Below are 19,803 nucleotides of genomic sequence, written 5' to 3' on the forward strand. Positions count from 1 at the left end.
TGAAAGGCAAAATGAAGTTGAGTGAGGTGTAAGTACAACTCCTTCTCAGCAGTTTTCTCTCAATGAAAATGAGAGGCTGGTCCATTTTTCTGAGCACGTGTGTAGGGCTGATGAGGGAAGGCTCATTAGTTCAGTCTGACATATACTCAATTCTCTCCATATACATAGGGTAGGTTTTTTCCCCTCCTTGCATTTTATTCTCCAGCTGCGAAATGATATTAAATTTCATCAGATTTGAGCAAAATCTATGGTCTTGGAACAGTTTCCTTCAAGGCCCCTCATATTTATTCAGAATTCATGAATCATGTTCCGATAACACAACCATAATTATTTTTAAAGTGCGATGTTTGTGGCTTTAATAGGAAATGCTTGCAAAAGGCCTTTTCTCTTTGATTGTTTGTAATCTTAGCAGTAATCGCTGCTGTTCCCTTCTCCGCACCACAGCGGGTGAAACACAATTTCATTTTAATATGAATTGCGAGCTCTTCACCCAGGTTTTAATTAAAGCAATAAAAGCCACGTCATCTTTGCCCTTTACAGTGCACATGGATTCAGAGGCAGGAGTTGCTAGGCCTAGAATCTTAGATTTCAACAATGGCAGGAGGTCCTCCTGCCTCCTAGTGTGTTTTTTGTTTGTTTCAAAAGGACTCAACCTCTGCCTGGGCCCTTCTATAAAATGGGGAGGCCAGAGTACCTACCTGACAGAGTCAATGCAAGAATGAAATGCGGCCAGCCACGGAAAACCCCCGAGCCTGAGCCCAAAGAGGTGCACGGCAAATACTCACTATCAGCAGGAGCAGCATTGTTTAGGGCCAGTTAGAGGCCAACAGACCACCTACCCTCATTATTCACATGAGGAAACTGAGGCTCCGGGAGATACCAACTCAGCTGAAGGGAACTTTGCAGAGCAAAACCTGAACTCAGACTCTCCTGGCCTCTTCCCCATTCTGGGCATCCTATACTGCCCCCTGCTGGAAGGAGGCTGCTCCTTCAAGGACACAAGGGCAGTGCTCAGGGCCTGCAGGTCTGACCCTGACCAGCTCCTGTCCTCCGGCTTCCTGATTATACCATGTACCCACTTGAGGTCTTTGCTTGATCCATGTAGTAAGAAATATAGACCAGGCATCCCTGGGGATCTATGAAGAAAGGCTGCTGCACACACACACATTCCCGAAAGCAAGAACTTGCTTGACTCAGTCCTTGCTACCTGTTGTGGGCCGGGTGTGGTGTGAACAACTCCAGCCCAGCACACATTCTGCTGGTACATCTGGGAAGGGATGCTGATGGGGCAGTGGGTGGGCACGGCAGTGGAACTCACACCCAGCAGTGCTCAGAATTGGTGGTCGGCACCATGCTCCATCGGCACCAGGGTTCCCCAGCGAGCACCTCAAGTGTGAGCCCCCTGACCCTTCATGCCCGAGTGTGCACCACATCTCCCCATACAAATAGCCCCTGCACCCACTGGGACTCCCACTCTAAGAACACCCCCCCCCCCTTTTCCCCAGCAGCTTCTTAGAACACACCTTCTACTCGCCTGCGGCCTCAGCGGAAACCTGTCTCCTCCACACGTTCCGCGGACGAGCTGTCCATTCCCCCACTGCCCACGGAGTCAGGCCCGGCGGTGGCACTGACTTCCTCTCCCTCTCCACTGCCTGTCCCGACCACTGCTGCCTTCCCTCCAAATCCAGCCCCGCTCCACCCAGCCCAGCACTGTCAGCATCCCGCCGCCCACTCCCACGATCTCCCGCTTGCCGCCTCTGCCCATGTCTCAGCCTTCAACTCTGGCTCCAGCTTCCCACCCACCACGTCCCATGATCACCCTGGGTCCCTCAGCCCGGCCACCACACTGACATTGAGCCCTCAGCTCCTCACCCCCCAGGAGCTTCTGCTCTGGTCTGTGTCAGCTCCCCACAACCCAGACACCGCCAGGACCCTGTCAAGCCCACACTGGCTCCCCTTCAAATCACCACCCCACTTCCTATCCTGTGACAAGATGTCCCCATTGTCCAGTGCCTCCCACAGGGACTCTCTGAGCCCAGGGGCTTCTGTCTTCTCTCCTCATCCAGATTCTCTGGTTCTCCACTTCAGTCTCTCCTTGGGGCAAAGAAGCCTGAGAGTCCCTTTGGTACACCCCCTGGTGAATCCTGCCCTGGACTCACCCCACAATCTGCCCCCACAGCACCTGCACTAGGAGCTCAGCCGCCCACGTGCCACCACGACTGTCCCAGGCCTTCTGCCACCTCCTTCTTGGAACATTCTGCCCTTGGCTTCTCAGATGCCATGTTTGCCTCCTTCTCTGGCCCCTACTTCTCAGCCTGTTTCATGGTCTCCCCCTCCTCTACTGTGCTTTTGGAGGTCGGAGTCAACATTTGAGTCTGTGGTCCTCTGCTCTCCTCCCTCCTCTCTCCTCCCAGTTTTGCCCTTTCGGTGTTTACCACCACGGGCTGAACACTGCAACTTCACTTCCCCCATGAGCTCCAGACTGGTACGGCCACTCGGACATCTCCACTGGGATGAGCGTCTCAAAATGTAACATGTCCAAGTCCGACCTCATCAAACCTGCACCTCCCCAGGCCCTCTCCACCTCAGAAAATGGTACCAAATGCTGGAGAATGGACTCACGCTAGAAGCCTGGGGGTCACCCTTTACTACACCATTTCTCCCCCCTCAACATCCATCATTGTCAAGAATTACCAACTTTCTTTCCAAAATATAGCTCAAATCCAGCCACTTCTTTCTATCTCCTCTGCCTCCACCATAATCTAGGAGATCATCCTTCACTTGGCCTATTGCCACACCCTCCCATATGGTCTCCCTGTATCTGCTCTTTCCATTGAGAGCTTTTAAAAAGGCAAATTTGATCATGTCATTCAATCTTAATCTCTCATTCTCACTAACAAAACCCAATACTTGCTTTGACTGATAGGATGTGCGGGAAGTCATCTTGTACGGGTCCCCTGCCCTCTTCTCTCCCTCTGTCCCTTTCTCTCTCTCTCTCTCTCTCTCTCTCTCTCTCTCTCTCTCTCTCTCTCTCTCTCACATACACACACACACACATGTTCTTTCAGTAATTCTTAGGACAAAGTCAGAAATCTTTAGCATAAGTGGTATTTACAGCCATGAGAGTGGAAAACTCTACCCACAGCCAGGATGGCTGCCCTGAGGAGATGGCATTTGCAATGCCCCTGAAAAAACAAATGGGCATTTGCAGGGTGAAAATGGCTCGGGATTCCTATCAGGGGAAACAGCGCATACAAAGGCACAGAGCTGTAAATGAGCACAAGATGGGACCAGAGATTCATCTTGCATAACCAAAGCATTATTTATGGGATTAAAAACAATGGAAGTAAGTCATAGCTAGTTTTATAGAACACTAGTACTTTGCACACTGTTTGAGGTTCTAGCCCAGGATGGGGATTCCTCTGAGAGTGACCATTCCTCCTGAGAAGTGACTCAGGAGAAGGGGAGCCAGGCAAAGCAGGCCAGGGCCAGATGCAGGCTCCACTGGAGGCAGCTGGAGCTCCACTGGGAGCCACAGACCTGGTTCCCCCTCGAGACAAAGGGCCTGGCCTTCTAGTCGATTCCCCATGCTCCCTCCCAGGTCATGGTTCCCATTTGGCAGAAGCCAGTTCTCCAGAGAAGGGGCGTCTGTGAAGAGTTAGCAGCCAGTGGTCACAACAGCTGGACGATGGGTGCCCTGGCCCAGTGAAGTGAATGGGGAAGGGGGTGGGGCCACCAACAGAATCCACAGTGCACCTCATGTACTTCTCACAACATCCTAGGAGCAGGCGTTACTCTTTCCATTTGAGAGAAAGCCGATATGACTTGCATAAGGGCATCTGGCTGGGCTGTAGATGAGCTGGAATTTGAATGGCAGTCTGCTGAGACTCCAGCCCAGTTCCCTCCCTCTTCACCCTCATCCCAGGCAGGAGACTCTTCCCAGGTTACATAACCAGGAAATATCAGTCCCTGTAACTCCTGGGAAAGGTCTGCTCTCAACAAGGGGAAGAGCTGGTCTCTCCCAGTCCCTCCACCCCCAGAAGCTGCTGATATACTAGAAACCATGTGAGAACCACATTTTGGTCTCAGGCCACCCAGGCAAGTCTTGTACAAAAGAAATGCAAGGTCCAGAGAGGTGTAAAATGAGAATGTATGAAAGCTAAGGCAGCTATGCAGGTATCTTGTGGGGACTTAACAAAAACCAAACAGTGGAACATGCGCTTGCAATAGAGCTAGTTTGGAAGTTTTTAAAAGGGCAGTTGGCTGATATACATATACCATAGGAACCTCTGTCTTCATTTACGTTCCTAAATAAAGAAGGTGGTGTTCCAGGAGATGGTTACATTAAAGAGAAGGTTTTGAACATGCAGAAAATGGATGTCCTGAAAGCAAACATCTTCCAGAAATGGCTTCCCGCTTACGTCCAGAGCTTTGCACATACGCGCCCAATGAACATTTGCTGAATGGGTGAACCCTGTATTTAGCTGTATTTACACTATGCATTTTATGTCTATCCTCTGAATCCTCTATTAGCTATAAGACCTGCAGTTTGCCCATATGTCCCTGTCAGTCCCTTAATGATTGGGACAGTTCTGCAGTTGATGAGGCAACACACTCTGATAGGTGCTCCTGTGTGGACATGCAAATGTGGGTGCAAGCAAGCTCTCCAGGGAGAAGACTGGAAGGAAATACACCAAACTTTTGCCATTAAGAACTAGAGGCCCCTGGAGCCCCACCAAGCCACTGGGAACTACAGGTCCCAGAAGGGTTTTAGTTATTTTTCAGCAACCTTAGAATGAATCATATTCGACATGTTTCCCATATGAGATAGTTTGTTAAAAGACTACAATATTTTGCAGCTCTTCCTATCAACGGGTAGCGTCTGTTTCCCTTCTCCTTGAATCTAGACTGACCTTGTGACTTGCTTTCACCAATAGAAAGTGCTGGAAGTAGTCATGTGCCAGTTCTAAGACTTAGATCTCAAGAGGTCTTGTAGCATCTGCTCTGGCTGCTCTGGGAACCTCTCCTCCACCACATGAACAATCTCAGGCTAGCCTGATCGAGAGGCCATCTAGAGCAAAAGTGAGTCACCCATACCAATCAGCCCCCAGCTGACCTGCCAGCTTACTACCACCACTTCCATGATCCCAGCCATGACCAGAAGAGCCACCCAGCTGAGCCCACCTAAACTGCCAACCCATAGACTTATGAACTAGCTAAATACATGCTGTTTTAAGACACTAAGTTTAAGAGTGCCTCTTAGGCAGAAAAATTAACTGATACACTCTAAGAAGTCTCAATTTATAAATGCTAAATATGCTCTCATCAAGGTAGGCTCATGCCATCTCACAGAACCCTGATGTCTTCTTTATAAAGTTCTAAGTTAAGGAGCCTCCGAGTGACAGCACAAGAGACTTAGAGGGGCCTTTGGGGAATCTAATCACCTCATTCTGTCAGGGAAACTGGAATCCAGAGAAGAGAAGGAGCCACGTTTGCTCATTATATGAATATTTCTTAGTGCTTTCAATGTCCAACACTTTGTGGAACAGTAGAAAAGAGATGAGATTCTGCCTTCATGGAAGTCACAGCCTAGGGTGGAGACCAGATGCTGACCAAGTCATCACACAAATAAGCATGACCACAAAGTGACAAATGTCACGAGTTAGGTGGACATGGTGCCATGAGAGGAGGATGTTTAGGCTGAAACAGGTTGAGTCTCAGAGGTGCAGGTTCGAATCTCAGGTGTACCACTCCCTGGCTGAGTCAAGCAATGTCCTTGAGCCTCGGTTGCCTCCCCTATATAATGGGATTAATGATAACATCTAATACTTCTCAAGAATATTGAGAAAAATTAGCTAAAATAACCATTGAGAAAAGGGATTTGCAAACTGTACAGTGTTGGGTGAGCAGCTGAGATTGTTGCTTGTGGGGGGTGAACATTTTTTTGTCTTGCATCTCCTTTCCAAAGGACTTTGCTCCCTTCTGCCCAAGCCTAGAGCAGACACAGGGCCCCACCAAGTCCCCTTACCCTTCTTGAGAAGGTGCAGTGCCAACACCCTCCTTCGGGGTTTGAGTCAGAACCAACTCCACCATAGTAGGATTTTGAGAGCCAAAGCTCAATAAGTTAACAAAATGCAATTTAAACATCATGTAAAGGCTCAGACGAGATGTTCAGGGGTAAGCTCTGGTCTACCGAGACAACCACATTTCCCAGCCAATTATGGACAGTTAAATGACTTCAGCAGTCTCTTCCAAAACGAGCATTTCCAGGACCTGGAGTCTTGCCCACCAGCATCTTGCAGGTTGGCATGAGTCAGTGCAACACAAAGCAGTTCTGCAGCATCATCAGGATGCCCACATGGCCACAAGCAGAGAAGGGGCAGATGTGGTAGCCTGGTTCTAGCACCACTGCCATGCAGCAGCCTGCAGTGGTGCTTCCACACTGCATGGGCTCTACAGTGTCTCCCCTCACTGGCAGGGCCCCCAAGGGCCATAGCTCCATGCCTTACTCATCTCTGTCCCCCGCAAGACCCATCCCATAGGAAGGTACATAAACGTTTGTGAATTAATAGGCTTCTGTTTGCCTGGCTGGAAAATGTGGGCCCACTACCACGTGGCCCTCCACAATGATCAGGGTTACATAGAAAGAGGCAGAGGTCCGCTCCAGAGACAGGCTTGGCTCCCAGATCCCCAGCACCCTCAGCAGCTGCGCAACTCCTCAGCCTTCCATTCAGCAACCTGAGCAGCTACCAGCCTGCAGGCATCACTGCTTTAGGGAGCCATCCTCCAAGTTGCCACAGCCTGGAGCCAGAACCCTCCCCAGCACCCCAGTCTGCAGTGGGGACCCTCTTTGGCATCAGAGTCTATAGTGAGAATGCTCCCAGATGAAAGAAACCTTAATTGCTAGAGACCAGCTTCTCAGTAGAAACTCAGATTCCAGCTGGCATCTGGGACTCTCAGAGGGCCAGGCTGGGGCTGGGGACAGCCTTGCCCAGGGATGACCCAGCCCCCCTCACCATCAGGGAGGACTACCAGGAAGCCTCTGCTCTCCCCACTTTTTGCCACATCCCCAGCGGCATCAGGCACCTCCAGGCGGTGGGCGAGCCCTGCGTGCCTTGGCGTGGGTGCATGTGCCTCCCGTGCCAGAGTACATCCCCGTGGGCGCTGTGTGGTGGCAAGAGGCAGGGAGCACCAGAGCACATATGCATTTCTGCTCACCGCTGCTGGAAGTTTCCCCTATATGCATGGGGATTGCAGGCAACACATTCGGAGTTTTATCAGGTTTTCAGCGATACACATTTTAAGCCAACAGCAGCCAGGTAGATGATTTACAGAAAACACAATAGCCCCAGTTTGTCCCTTTTAAGGGGACTCGGCTGATACTCTTGATCATTCTCAGAGAGGATAGTAGTAGGCCGTGCTGCCCACTCCGCACTGCCCCCAGCCCTGCCCCGGGAGCAACTCAGCTCCCCAGCCCCAGGCTGGACCCCTGCTCAGGGAGGACGGGACACCCACCTGGCTGGTCGGTAGGGGCTCTGCGTTCCCGTCACTCATCCCCACGGAGGCACTGTCACCACCAAACTGGAACAAAGAAAGAGAGAGGAGTGGCTCTGAGTAAAGATTCTCAAGAAGGCCCCAGGAGAAGCAGCCAGAGGCGGTCGGGCACTAAACGCGCTGAGAGGAAAAGACTGTAGGGCCTGGAGAAGCAAAGCCTGAGCCCCAGAGGCCCAAGTCCTCCTTTTAGCAGGACTCCCTCCAGGGTGGGAGGAGCCTCCCTATCCCCGGGCCCCCAAGGGCTTTAGTGAGCACCATTAATCACTGTCAGGATGGAGAAAGGAAAACCGTTCGCTCTCTCCCTTGTCCATAGATGCGGCTGGCTGCCCTGTCAGGTACTGAGCTCCCCACCCTGGAAGTATGCAAATACCTCTCTCAGCCAAAATGACATCAGGTTATCAGGTGGAGCTCGAAATCCCCATGACGGAGGGAGGCTGAGATCTTCAGAGCTTTGGGGTCACAGTGGCCTGCCCCAACGTGCACTGCAGGTCTTACCATCCTAAGAAATTTTGCCCGCTCATGTTTATCCCTAAGGTCATCCCAGGTCACAGGCAGTGAGGACTGTGGTCAAAACGCTGTACAGGAACCACAATCCTGTGTTCTGAGAAGCTGCCAAGTCTGGATTCAGGAAGATGCCCCTGCCGTAGGGAGCAGGTATAGTAGGAGAGGTGTGGACTCTGGAGCCACTGGCTCTCCTTTTCCCTGCTGGGTGATAAACTTTCAAATGGAGGCAATGACAGTAGTCCTCTGTCCAGGGATGCTGCACGGATACATATGGAGCACTTATTTCAACCCCAGTTAGTTCCCCTCCCTTGAGACAGGTGTCTCGGATAGGGTTACCTAGAAGCAGAGCCTGAGACAAGGGTCTAAGTGCATGTGATTTTTGAGAAGTGCTCTTTAGGAATACCCTGTGAGGGAGGGAGGGAAGCAGGACAGGGCAGTAGAAGGAGCTAAGCAAGAATGTGGTCTCAGCTGGAGACTCACTGCAATCCGGCAGGAGCCCTGGGGCATGAACTGTACCACGGAGTTCATCCCGGAATGAAGCAAGGGGCCAGCCTTTTATGGTCACTGGCTGTGGGCTGCTCTCGAGGGATGGGGGAGACATAACTTTTTGAGCAGGGTGACCCCCATTGGGCCAAGAACAGCTCTCTAGAGAATTGTGCCAGTTGTGAACCAGATGGGAGATGGCTTGCAGGCTAGTGAAGGGACCTGGGTGGGGCACCCATGGCATCTGGCCATTTTATTTTAATTGAAAAATTTATTTTTTTATTAGGTTATATTCACGTGGTTCAAAATTCCCAAAGTACAAAAAGCAACAGTGCAAAAAGTCTCCTTCCCATCCCACCTCCTGGCTATCCACTGTGTCTGCTAGCTTCCTTTATATTCTTTCAGAGATGGTCTCCATATATACATTTTATAGTCATTTCTCTCACATAAATGACAGTGCCCTATACACACTGTTTTGCACCTTATTTTTCTCCTAACAACATGTCTTGGAAATGTTTTATATCAGGACATAATTCTTCTGGTATCTAGTATTCCACAGTATGGAAATACAGGTATATTTAACTAGTTGTGCACATGGACAATTGAGTTGTTCCTAGTCTTTTGCTATTCCAACATTGCTCCCATGAGTAATTTTGTACAGCCATCATTTCACATGGGTGTGAGTTTATCTGTAGGATATAATCATTGGGTCCAACTGTGTGTGCATTTGTAATTTTCATAGACATCACCAAGTGTCTTCATGGAGGGTGTAAAAATCCACCCTCCACACAATCACGCCAAAGTATCAGTTCATCAAAACCCTCTTCACTCAGACAGGCTTTGCTCACCAACCAGCCTGGCTGCCAGCCTCCTACCACTGGGGGCTCTGAGCCACCACCGCCACCCACCTCCATCCCCGATTCCCTCACCTTATTCTACCTTGTTCTTAGTTCCAGAGACATATTTACCTTCTAGCATTCTCTATAATGTGTTTATTTACTATGTTCATTGCTTATAGCTGTATTCTCCCACTAAAATGGAGGCTCCTAGAGGTCAGGGGTCTTCATCTCTCAGAACTGATGGAGTAGAGCCTGCCACAAAGTAGATGCTCAATAAATCCTTGTCAAATGAATGAGCGAATGAATGAAGCAATCACCACACCACTCACACCATGTTTTATCAGGCCAGTCTGCCCAGCAAGGCAATGGGATTAATGGTTCCACCCAAGTGCCTTCCCAGCCCAAGGACGAGCAGAGTCCCTTGGTGTCTCCTGGATGAGCAAAAGAAAAGGCCGTCCCATGCATAGAGTCTGGGTACTGACCCCAAAGGCAGGGCTCTGCCCACCACACTGCACCCAGAGCTCATGCTTCAAGGCCCTGCTCAGAAACCACCTCCTCCAGGAGGCCTGCCATGCTCTCGTCTCCTCCGACTGTCCCTCTTGCAAAGTAGATTGTTGCCATATCTGTCTTCTGCCCAGAGTGGGAGAAGTGTGGAGGCTAGAACCATGTCCTGTTCATCTCCAAATCCCCCAGCACCTGGCATACGCTGGCATCAGGAATGGGATCATGAAGTGTTCAAGGCGGAGCTCTTTCATTGAAAGCTCCTCGGTTCTATATGATGTGTCGCCATGGCCACATCTTAATTTGAGAAAAGTAAAATCTTTTTTAAAACCACGTATCATTTATAAGAGTTTTCCAAAAGAAAGAATGATTGGAAATGGAGGGGAACTGCATTTAACCATGCATTTGACATATTTTATAAAGCATGAGTAATCAAACAGTATGGCATAGGCATATATTAAAAATATGGGAACACATATCAAAGGAGCAGAGGGGAACACGTCCCTCCAAGTCCCACATACCAGCCCACTTACTAACTGCTGGCCGGAAAGGAACACCAGGTGCGCAGACAAGATGGAAAACACCCCCCTTGCCACCCACCACACTGCCAACACCGAGTGTGTGTGTGAACACAAAGCTACTGCGCGTGTCTGCAGTGTGCCCAAGCATGGAGGTGACACAGGCACCACAAACAGTGGGCCCATGTCACACACAGCACAGGGTTCGAGGCAGCACTTAGCCACACAGGAAACACACCCATGGGTGACACAAACCAACACAAACAAAGGTGTCCACAGCACACGTATGAGTGTGAGCACATCACAGACCCTTTACGCGACGGGGTACACAAACCGCACGGCATGCGCACACCGAACAGAGGGGATGCCCCGATCTGTATAAATACCCCATACCTTCTGCAACTGTTTAACTCCCATAAATGGGCACACACATCTATACTGCATGAGCTTGTAGAGACGGACAAGGCAAAGACACACAAAAACTTGAAATCTGTGCATATTTCAGTTTATCAGTCCCTCAGTCAAAAGTCTTTTTTCACACCACACAACCTTCCATATGCTTTAAAATGTGAGGGGAAGAAATGTAAGGGAACAGCAGCCTAAGTGTTTCCATGAAGCGCCAGGAGAACATCCTCTTACCACTGACTGGAATAGATTAATTTTCCCCATTTCATATTCTAATTATAATTCCTTTTCCCATAGCCATCTTCAGTCCTCATTACAGCTGGAAGATTGTTCTGCGAAAGCCAGACCTTCATCTTCTCTTCCCAAGAGTTTTGTCATGGAAATGAGTTTGGAAACTGAAAGAACCCATATTTTTGCAAATATCGAATGTGTGGGGATAACCCTTTCATGACGGCCACCAGAGACTCTGCTCACAGACTTCTGAAGGATCTGTGTCTCCCCGTGCATGTGGTCCCCTTGCAAGAGGGGCCCCTGGGCTGCTACTCCAACAGACACCCCAATCAAGATCCCTTTTTCCTCTTTAAGGAAATTTAGCAAATTGGCAGCCAAGGTGAAAAGTGAAAAGCCCTAACTTCAGAGAATCAGATGATGCCAGCTCCATCTGCACACCTCAGCAAGATCCTTAATTGCTCTGAGCCTCAGTTTCCTCATGCTCATGACCCACATAGTCACTGATTCATAACAGGTCTAAATTAAATTACTGCAGGGTGGACACTGTCATAACTGAGTGGAAGGATGGATGGATGGATGGAAGCAAGGGAGGGAGTAAAGGATGGGAGGAATGGGTGGATAGATGCATGGATGAATGATGGATTCTATAAATCAGCACAGTACAGTAGAAATATAATGCAAGCCACAAATGCAAACCATATATGTAATTCAAAACTTTACAGTAGCCACAGTTCAAAATGTAAATAAAAACAGGTGAAAGTAATTTTAGTAACATTTTATTTAATTTGATATATTCGCAATATTATGTTTTCAACATAACAGATAGAAACACAATCAATAGAAAAATTACAAATGAGATCATTTATTATAGTCTTTTAAATTTGGGGGGGTACTATCTGAATTCTGGCATGTGGTTTGCCTTACAGCACATCTCAATTTAGACTGAGCCACATTTCAAGGGCTCAAAAGTCACAGGTGACTCTGGTCACACATAGTGAATAGGGAAGGAAATAACTGGATGAGTACAAGGATGGTGAGTAGGTATATGGAAGGGATGGATAGATTGATGGGTGGATGGGTAGATGGGTTGGTGGGTGGGGAACAAGTGGTTTGGGGAATGAATGGAATAGACAGGCCAATATAACTCAATGGTTGGACAAATGGAATTAGAAGATGGAATGGATGGATGAATGGATGGATGGATGGATGGATGGATGGATGGATGGATGGATGGATAGATGGATGGGCAGAAGGGTGGTAGGAGGTGTGAACTAGATAGGTGTGATGAGAGGGATGAGCGGATAGATGGATGAGATGAGATGGCTGGGTGAGTATGAAGAGGTAGGTAGGTGAGATGATTGAAATGGTGGGTGAGATAAACAAATAGATGGCTGGGATGGGTGTGTGGAATGCATAGATAGTTGCCTGGATGGGTGGGATGCCTGGGCACACAGAATGGGTGGGAGAGGTAGGTGAGATGGATAGGTGGGTCTCTGGATAAGTGTGTCTGGTATTTCCTTCTTACTCTACTCACCTTCCTGGGCTGTGCCATGGCTTCCTAGGGCTGCAGCACCTTACGACTCTCAAATGCTCACCTTCAGCCAAGATACCTCCAGATTCCAATATACAGTTTCGCCCTGGGCATCTCCCCCATTTGGTCTATGGGTATCTCAAATTCAACACACTCAACGCTGAACTCATGACACGTACATGGACCTGAGTGGTCCACCATCTTCAGTGGTCCACCATCATAAGAGAAAAATGTCACTTTCTACACAATACAGTCAGTATGTCCAGGGTGACTGTGGACCCCTTCCCCACTACACCCCCTGATTGTAGCTTTCTGCTCAGCTTTCCCCATCTACCATCCAGTCTATCCTCCACCCTGGCTGTCACTTCACTACTCAGATCAAAACCCTGCAGTGACTCCACATCATTCACGCCGGCATCCAGGCCCCTCCATAACACCTGGCCCTGAGCTTCAGCCCCCACGGTGCTCCTCAATGCTTCAGGGACCTGCAGGGCCCTTGGAGGCCTTTTGTATGTACTGTCCTATCATTAGCCTGGAGCACCCTCCTCCTCCCTCTCTCCACCCACCAAAACCCAACTCTTAGTAGGCTTTTTTTTTTTTCCTGGCTGTGCATTCCGACCTTAAGTCTTGCTTTGCTCCTGTAAACCTGTGTTCTTGGGCCCAACCTCAAAGCCTCCATCCCAAGTTGGCTTTGGACTTAATTCACGTCTGTGTGTTGTATGATATACTGGGCAACAGAATTCTCAAGTGGGGTACAGGTTCCACCACTTACTAGCTGTGTGTGACCTTGGATTTAACTTCTCTTTGTCTTATAAATGATATGTGCCCTTTACCTGTAAAAGGGCAAGGATGGCAGTTACTAATTATTTCTGCCTCGTAAGGTTTTTTATATCCATTATCAGATATCAGATATGAGTTAATATTGGTAACAAATTATTTAATAACAGTAACTATTTTTGGCAGATGCTTAATAAATGTTACCTATTATTACTGTTATTCTGTGCTCAACTCTTACCCCCTCATCAGCCACAATCTCCCTCAGTCTAGCAGAGGACCGTATATCCCAAGTCACTAAGGCCATCAGATACCCCACCCATCCTGACTTCCATTCCTTCAGTCTGAAAGGCGAAGTGTCTCCCTCCTGTTCAAGCTCAGCCCTTCCACCTTGAACCTATCCCTCCCATGTCTTCCCTCATTCAATCTCACTCTCCATCCTTGGTCTAAGATGAAATTTAAATACACTGAAGCAAAATGAAATCAGTCAATGCCCTTGTTCCCAATCAAAGGGGATTTACAATAAATGAAGCTTGTCACAAGGCACAGAAAAGCAAAAGCAAAGGGTCCTGAGATTACAGAAGGGCAGTGGTCATTGTTTATGGTACAATGTCTAAAGAGTGCTTACTATGGGCCCAAAATTACACTGATACAAGGCATACTGTAATGATTATGACACAGCCCCTGCCTTCAAGGAGCCCCCAGTTCTTCGGAAAAGCTTGGGAGAATAAAACGTACTTGTTCTCCAAATATGAGAAAGGAAGATAGGCTGTTCCGTGGCCATAATCCCAAGACAGGAACAGGTAACAACACAACTTGTTTAAAGCCTGTCCCATCTGGTCAGTGACAGCTTGGCATCCGTCCAGCCTCTGAAAGTCAAGCCATCAATAACAGTCTTACTCTGACAGCCACATGTCCACAGCTGGGGGTAGGCCAGTCCCAGACCCTCCTGCCCTTGAACGTCTCCCCTCCATGCTTCCTTCTCCAAATCTCGGCTCCTTATGGACTTGGAGAGACTAGCTTTCAAAGTACAGCAATGAATTCAATGTCTTATTTCAGATATTGAATGGTGGCTCCTTCTTTGACAAATGTGACAATGGCTGGGTGAGGTTATCACAGGTGAGTAGAAGCAAGGAGGAGGGCCTTTCAGGGGAGGCGTCCTGACAAAGATAACCTGGAAGCTGCATGAAGGAGAACACACAGGAGCTGGCCAGGAAAAGAGCAGGGAACACAAGATCCAAGGCTGCTGTGAGCACAGGCCAGCGAGTGCCTACTGTGTACCGGACCTCATCCCAGAGCTGTGCCTGGTCATCTCGCTGGAAGCCCCCACAAGTCCCGCCAGCCCCACTGCAGAGATGAACAAGGCAAGGCCCAGGGTGGCTGGAAAGTTTGCCCAAAGCCATCCAGGCAGCTCTGAACCTGGCCTTGACTCCAGGCACCCAAGCAACAGTTGTTCTGTAGAAGCTGCTGCCCTTCTCTTCTGCACAGAGACACAGATCAAAGACCAAGGATGCACAGCTCACAGCCCAGCCAGTCGCTGACACCAAAAGATGCACCTCACAAAGATCTAAAGAAGAAATCATCAAAGCAGCATACACTGCTCCTGCCTGCCCCCATGTCGGGCCGTGGGAAGATGCATTCTGCACAGATAAAGCGCGGTTCAAAAGACAGAGGCAGCGAATGTGGCAGCTGCAGCCTGGGCCCTGCAGAGAGTGGTTTTATGTAGAAGTATCACAGACAGATACATATCAGGGCCAAGGAGAAGCTGGGGGAGGTGGGCAGAGGTACAACACAGTTGGAAGGGGGACAGGGATAGAGCCTCAGGCTCAAACTTAGACCCAGGCCCTGTATGCTTAACTCCAGGCCACCACCGCTTAGAGAAAGATGACAGCCCAGTGGCTGCATACAGGGGGTCTGGCGACAGGCTGCCTTGGTTCAGATCTTGGCCTTGCTTTTCAAACTGTGTGACTTTTTAACTAAGTTACTATGTCTAGGTTTCCTCATCTGGAATATGGGTATGACTGTCATTTTGATTAAACAAGTTAATATACATAAGGTACTTAGAACATTGTCTGGTCCAGAAAAAGCACCTAATAATTATTATCTATTTCTGTTTTTTTTATGAAGGTATCATTGATATAAAATCTTATAAATGTTTCACATGAGCAACATTATGGTTACTAGATTCCCCCTATTATCAAGTGCCCCCCACATACCCCATTACAGTCACTGTCCATCAGCGCAGTAAGATGCTACAGAGTCACTACTTGTCTTCTCTGTGTATTAGCTATTTCTCATATTACTTAATCCTCACAACCCTTCACACTGTTATAACTAGTTCTGTAGGTGAAGCAACTGAGTGCTATTTCATGCAAAGCTTTGAGGTCCTTACCATGGGAAACACCCTTGATGCCTCCACCTACCATATATGATCTGAAATAAAACTTATAAATTAAAATCTTCATAAAAGAGTCCAACTGAAGGCTTCTTTTTCCCATGATGATGATTTTTGTGCATTGTTCCAAAATGTCAAATATCAGTTTTTTTCCAAAAAATACATTTTTCTCCTTACATGTGCTTCTGCTTTGCCAGGCATAACTCACATTATTCTTCTGCCCACCAAGAAATCCAGCCCTAACAACAGAGGCCCAGAGAGGTCAGGGGATCTGCCCAAGGCCACAGAGCCAGCATGTGTCTACACTCTAGGCTGCTGCAAAAAGCCCACAAAAGCTGGCTTCCCTCTCCCACCATTTCCAAGCTGTGTGAACCAGAATAGGTGACCTCATGGCGTTGGGGGGCAATGCCTTGGGCACAGCCTGTCAGAGGGGGTGGGAGCATGCCTCACGCCCAGTGTTGTGGTTGTGCAGGACCCTCCTCCTCACTGCTGACAAGAGCTGGCTTGGACATGCCGCTTGTTTTAGTCATAAATGACACTGAGAGGCAGTGTGAAGGGACGGTGATCACTACAGTCCTGTGGAGGAGCGCTGACAGCCACCTGGCTGCTCTCGGGGGTAAGAATCACTGCCCCAATTTCACAGATGGGGAAGCAGAGCATTCCTACCTGGCTCCAACCAGGCTCCTTCAAGACCCGAACGGTCCCATATGGTGGCACTAGGCACATGGGACCATTGAGCTCTGGGAAGCTGCCAGTCCAAACTGAGATGTGTTTAAGTGTAAAATAAATACATACCAGGTCTCAAAGACAGAACAACAATAGCAAAGGAATGTACAATGTCTCATAAGTATGTTTGTATTGATTATATGTTGAAAAGACAATATTGCGGGTATATGGCATTACCTAAAATAGGTTCAAATCAATTTCACCTGTTTCTCTTTACTTTTTAAAATGTGGCTACTAGAAAATTTACAATGGCGTATGTGGTTTGCATTTTATTTCTACTAGACAGTGCCAGCTGAAAAGCTGTCCCAAGCCACCCTCTGCTCCAGACGCAGAGCCTTGGAGATAGAAAAATCCACATTCAGCAATAGTTGAATCCAGTTCTATGAGAGATACAGAGAAACTGAGGCTCATGGAGGGAGAGTGACTTGTTAAGGCAAGAAGCTGGTACGGAGGCATTCACTCATGCAATGAATGTTAACTGTGTCCTAGGTGCTGGGATACAGCAGAGAACAAGACATGGAGCCGCATCCCAGCCCAGGGGTGACACGGTGATGATGCAGGATTCCCTGCCCGGCCAAGTCCAGGGGATCAGGGCAGCTGGACTTGGCACCAGCCCTCCCCTCCCCTCAGCCACTGTGATCACACTTCTCAGAGGCTGCAGACAAGAAGCCATGACAAGAACCCAGCCCCAATCCACAGCAGCTCCACCTCAAAGCCCACTGGTGAGACCCCCACGGGCATTAGCCAGCTGCAGCTGCCAAGAGGGCCTGATGGGCAGGGTAGCCCAGTGGGCACAGCATGGCTGCCCTGCAGGCCTGTGTTTCTACCACTAGTGGCAGCTTACACCCCATCCCCACTACCACAGATTTATGACAAAAATTATCCTCTCTCAGCTCCATTTAAAGCCATTTGGAGCTTGCTCCCATCCCCGATTATAAATCTAATTGCACATTCCAAACAGACAAGCGCTCATTAAGCTTTAATTATGCACATGTTGTTTTCCACAAACATTTTCATTTGGCCGCTGTGAGGGGGCACGGTGCCAAGGGGACCGCAGGTTGAGTGCCTGCGGCGGGAGGGAGCCGGGCCCGGGAAGTGGGTCAGGGGGTGCTGGGATGAGGCCGGCCAAGGGCAGGGCCAGGACCCCCTCAGGTTTGGCTCGTGACTTTGATGGCCTTTCCCCAGGCTTCTGCTGTAGGAGATGCAAACGTGCATGCCCTCACCTGGTCCTACCTGCACCCCCAGTGTGCCCAGATCTTGTCTAAGCTGGTGCCCATGGGCCTGTCTGGGGCAGGAGGAGGGAGGGTACACCCCCAGCTCCAAACCATAAACCCTCCCCGCCAGGAGCTGGTTTCTTCACAGCTCTGGGCCTGTCCCTATTCCCACCCACCTCCCCCCCTGCAGCTGGAGCCCTCCTTCTCCGGCACAGTCTTCCATTCCCTCATTTGTTCATTCCTCTATTCCACTATTATTTTGGGCGCACAGTCTTGCTCAGGCAGGGAGGGGCCAGTGGGAATCAGGACAGAGAAAGCCCCTGTCTGACTCTTCCCAGGAGACTCTCCTTCAAGTCCAAATTCTTTACTGTGCCACTAACAGCCCTTGAGACCGTGCCCCTACCCACGTGACCTGCCAGGCCAGCCTCCCATCCCTCCCGCACACTCCTCTCCTGTTACGCTTTCCCGAGGCACCCTGCTCCCTGCACAGACACTGCTCATCCACACAGCCAGGCCTCTGCAGCTCTGTACTCCCCACCCGAACTTCTCCTTCTCTTTCCTTTCATTGAAGTTAACTCTCATTCATGCCCATGCTGTCCCCTCCAAGAAGCCATCGCTGATACCCAGGCCAGACCAGCTTGCTGCCCTTCTGCATGGCGGCATCTATGAAAGCATTTATTGGACCGAAATGCCTTGACTGACTGCCACATGTCTGACTTCTAAGACTAGTCTGTCGCACTATTTCCCCCAAAAACACTATCTGCTCTCAAGAGGAGAGGTACCTGCTCACTGTGTGGCCTTGAACAAGTCCGTCCTCTCTGGGCCTCAGTTTCCTCATTTGTACATGGAAAGGTTTGAATGGGTGAGGCTCCCTGGGCCCCTCAGCAGTTTGGTCAGTTTTAAGTTTTGTGGTTTGTCCAGGAGCTAGATCTTCCTAATCCTACTTGAAGAGGGTCCTGAGGCCACCAACCTGTCTTTAAACACTCATCCAGGAGCAGAGGGAGCTCACCAAGGCATGTCTGTCATGCACAAACGGTGCACACCCAGACGTGGGGGTACAGGGAAGGCGCAGAAGCCCCAAGGCCACTCCTCAAAGAGCTTCTGGAAATATAAGCAAGTGAAATCAATGTGTGCTTTTAATGGATATCAATATCCATTCAGCATCGGATGGCTACCTGTTTTAGGGCACAGTCTCTGAAAATAGACTGAGAGTGAAGATACGAGGTTTATTGGGGAAGCAGGACGGAGCAGAAGGAAGAGTTAAACTGGGGAATATTCACATCAGAGGCCTCAGCCTGTCTGCACTGAGATGGCTCTGCAGAGACGTCCCGAATTGAGGCAGGGAGCCACTGAATTCCTAGGTGGGCCAGCCACTGGATCCAGGCTGCCCTGGGGCGGGTAATGACCTTGGGAAAGGCCTCCTCCTCCCACCAAAGTCAATACCCAGGGAGAGAGTCCGCTGTGAGGGTAGCAGCCAACACCCACAGCAGGTGGCAGAGTGGGCGTTTCAGTAGAGGGGGGACCTGGGTAACCTGCAATAGCATCCGCTACAACTATGACCATTAATTCATTTTAACTAATTTGTGCAACATATACAAAGTGCATGCTGTGAGTCAGGCACTCTGTGAATTGATTTATAAATTTTAACTCATGTATTCCTCACAACAGTCCTATGAGGTGAGTAACTACTACTATGAGGTTAAGGTAAGGCTCCCATTTCACAGATGAGGAAAATGAGGTCAAGTGAGGTTAAGCAGCTTACCCAAGGCCACACAACTAGTAAGTGGTAGAGTCAGGATTCAAACCCAGGAAGTCCAACACCAGAGCTGATGCTCCAACGACTTAGCCACCCCACTTCTGTGGGCATGCCCTGCCCCCTCACAAAGGCACGGAGCTGTCCACCCCAGCCTCCTCCCCAGACGCTGGGTCGTGGTCAGTGGTCTAGCGCCTCAGGTTGCCACCACTGTCAGTATTTGTGCCTGACAATCATCTATCATCAGAGCAGTTGGGAACAAGTCCCAGAACTGATCCTTGCCAAAGACAATTAACTAAAAGCCACATGAGCGTATGTCGGGCAGGACTGTGGCATGGGGGTGGGGGGGTGAGTGTGACGGAGACAATGAGCAGT

At 49.4% G+C, this 19,803-nt stretch overlaps 1 protein-coding gene across 5 annotated transcripts in view; it reads right to left on the reverse strand.

Moving 5' to 3' along the window:
- TOX2 (TOX high mobility group box family member 2) overlaps positions 1 to 19,803 on the reverse strand; it is a 189,550-nt gene that overhangs the window by 69,999 nt on the left and 99,748 nt on the right. For 4 of the 5 annotated variants that reach the window (XM_073236573.1, XM_037012923.2, XM_017643625.3 and 1 more), the window contains one exon: positions 7,516 to 7,581. The exons of the other annotated variant lie outside the window; for it this stretch is intronic. In XM_073236573.1, coding sequence (XP_073092674.1) covers positions 7,516 to 7,554 — 39 coding nt within the window. In that variant the 5' untranslated portion in view covers positions 7,555 to 7,581. The remainder of the gene's footprint in view (positions 1 to 7,515; positions 7,582 to 19,803) is intronic. 5 annotated transcript variants of the gene reach the window in all.

Source organism: Manis javanica, chromosome 5 (genome assembly GCF_040802235.1).
Source record: "Manis javanica isolate MJ-LG chromosome 5, MJ_LKY, whole genome shotgun sequence".
NCBI lineage: Eukaryota > Metazoa > Chordata > Mammalia > Pholidota > Manidae > Manis > Manis javanica.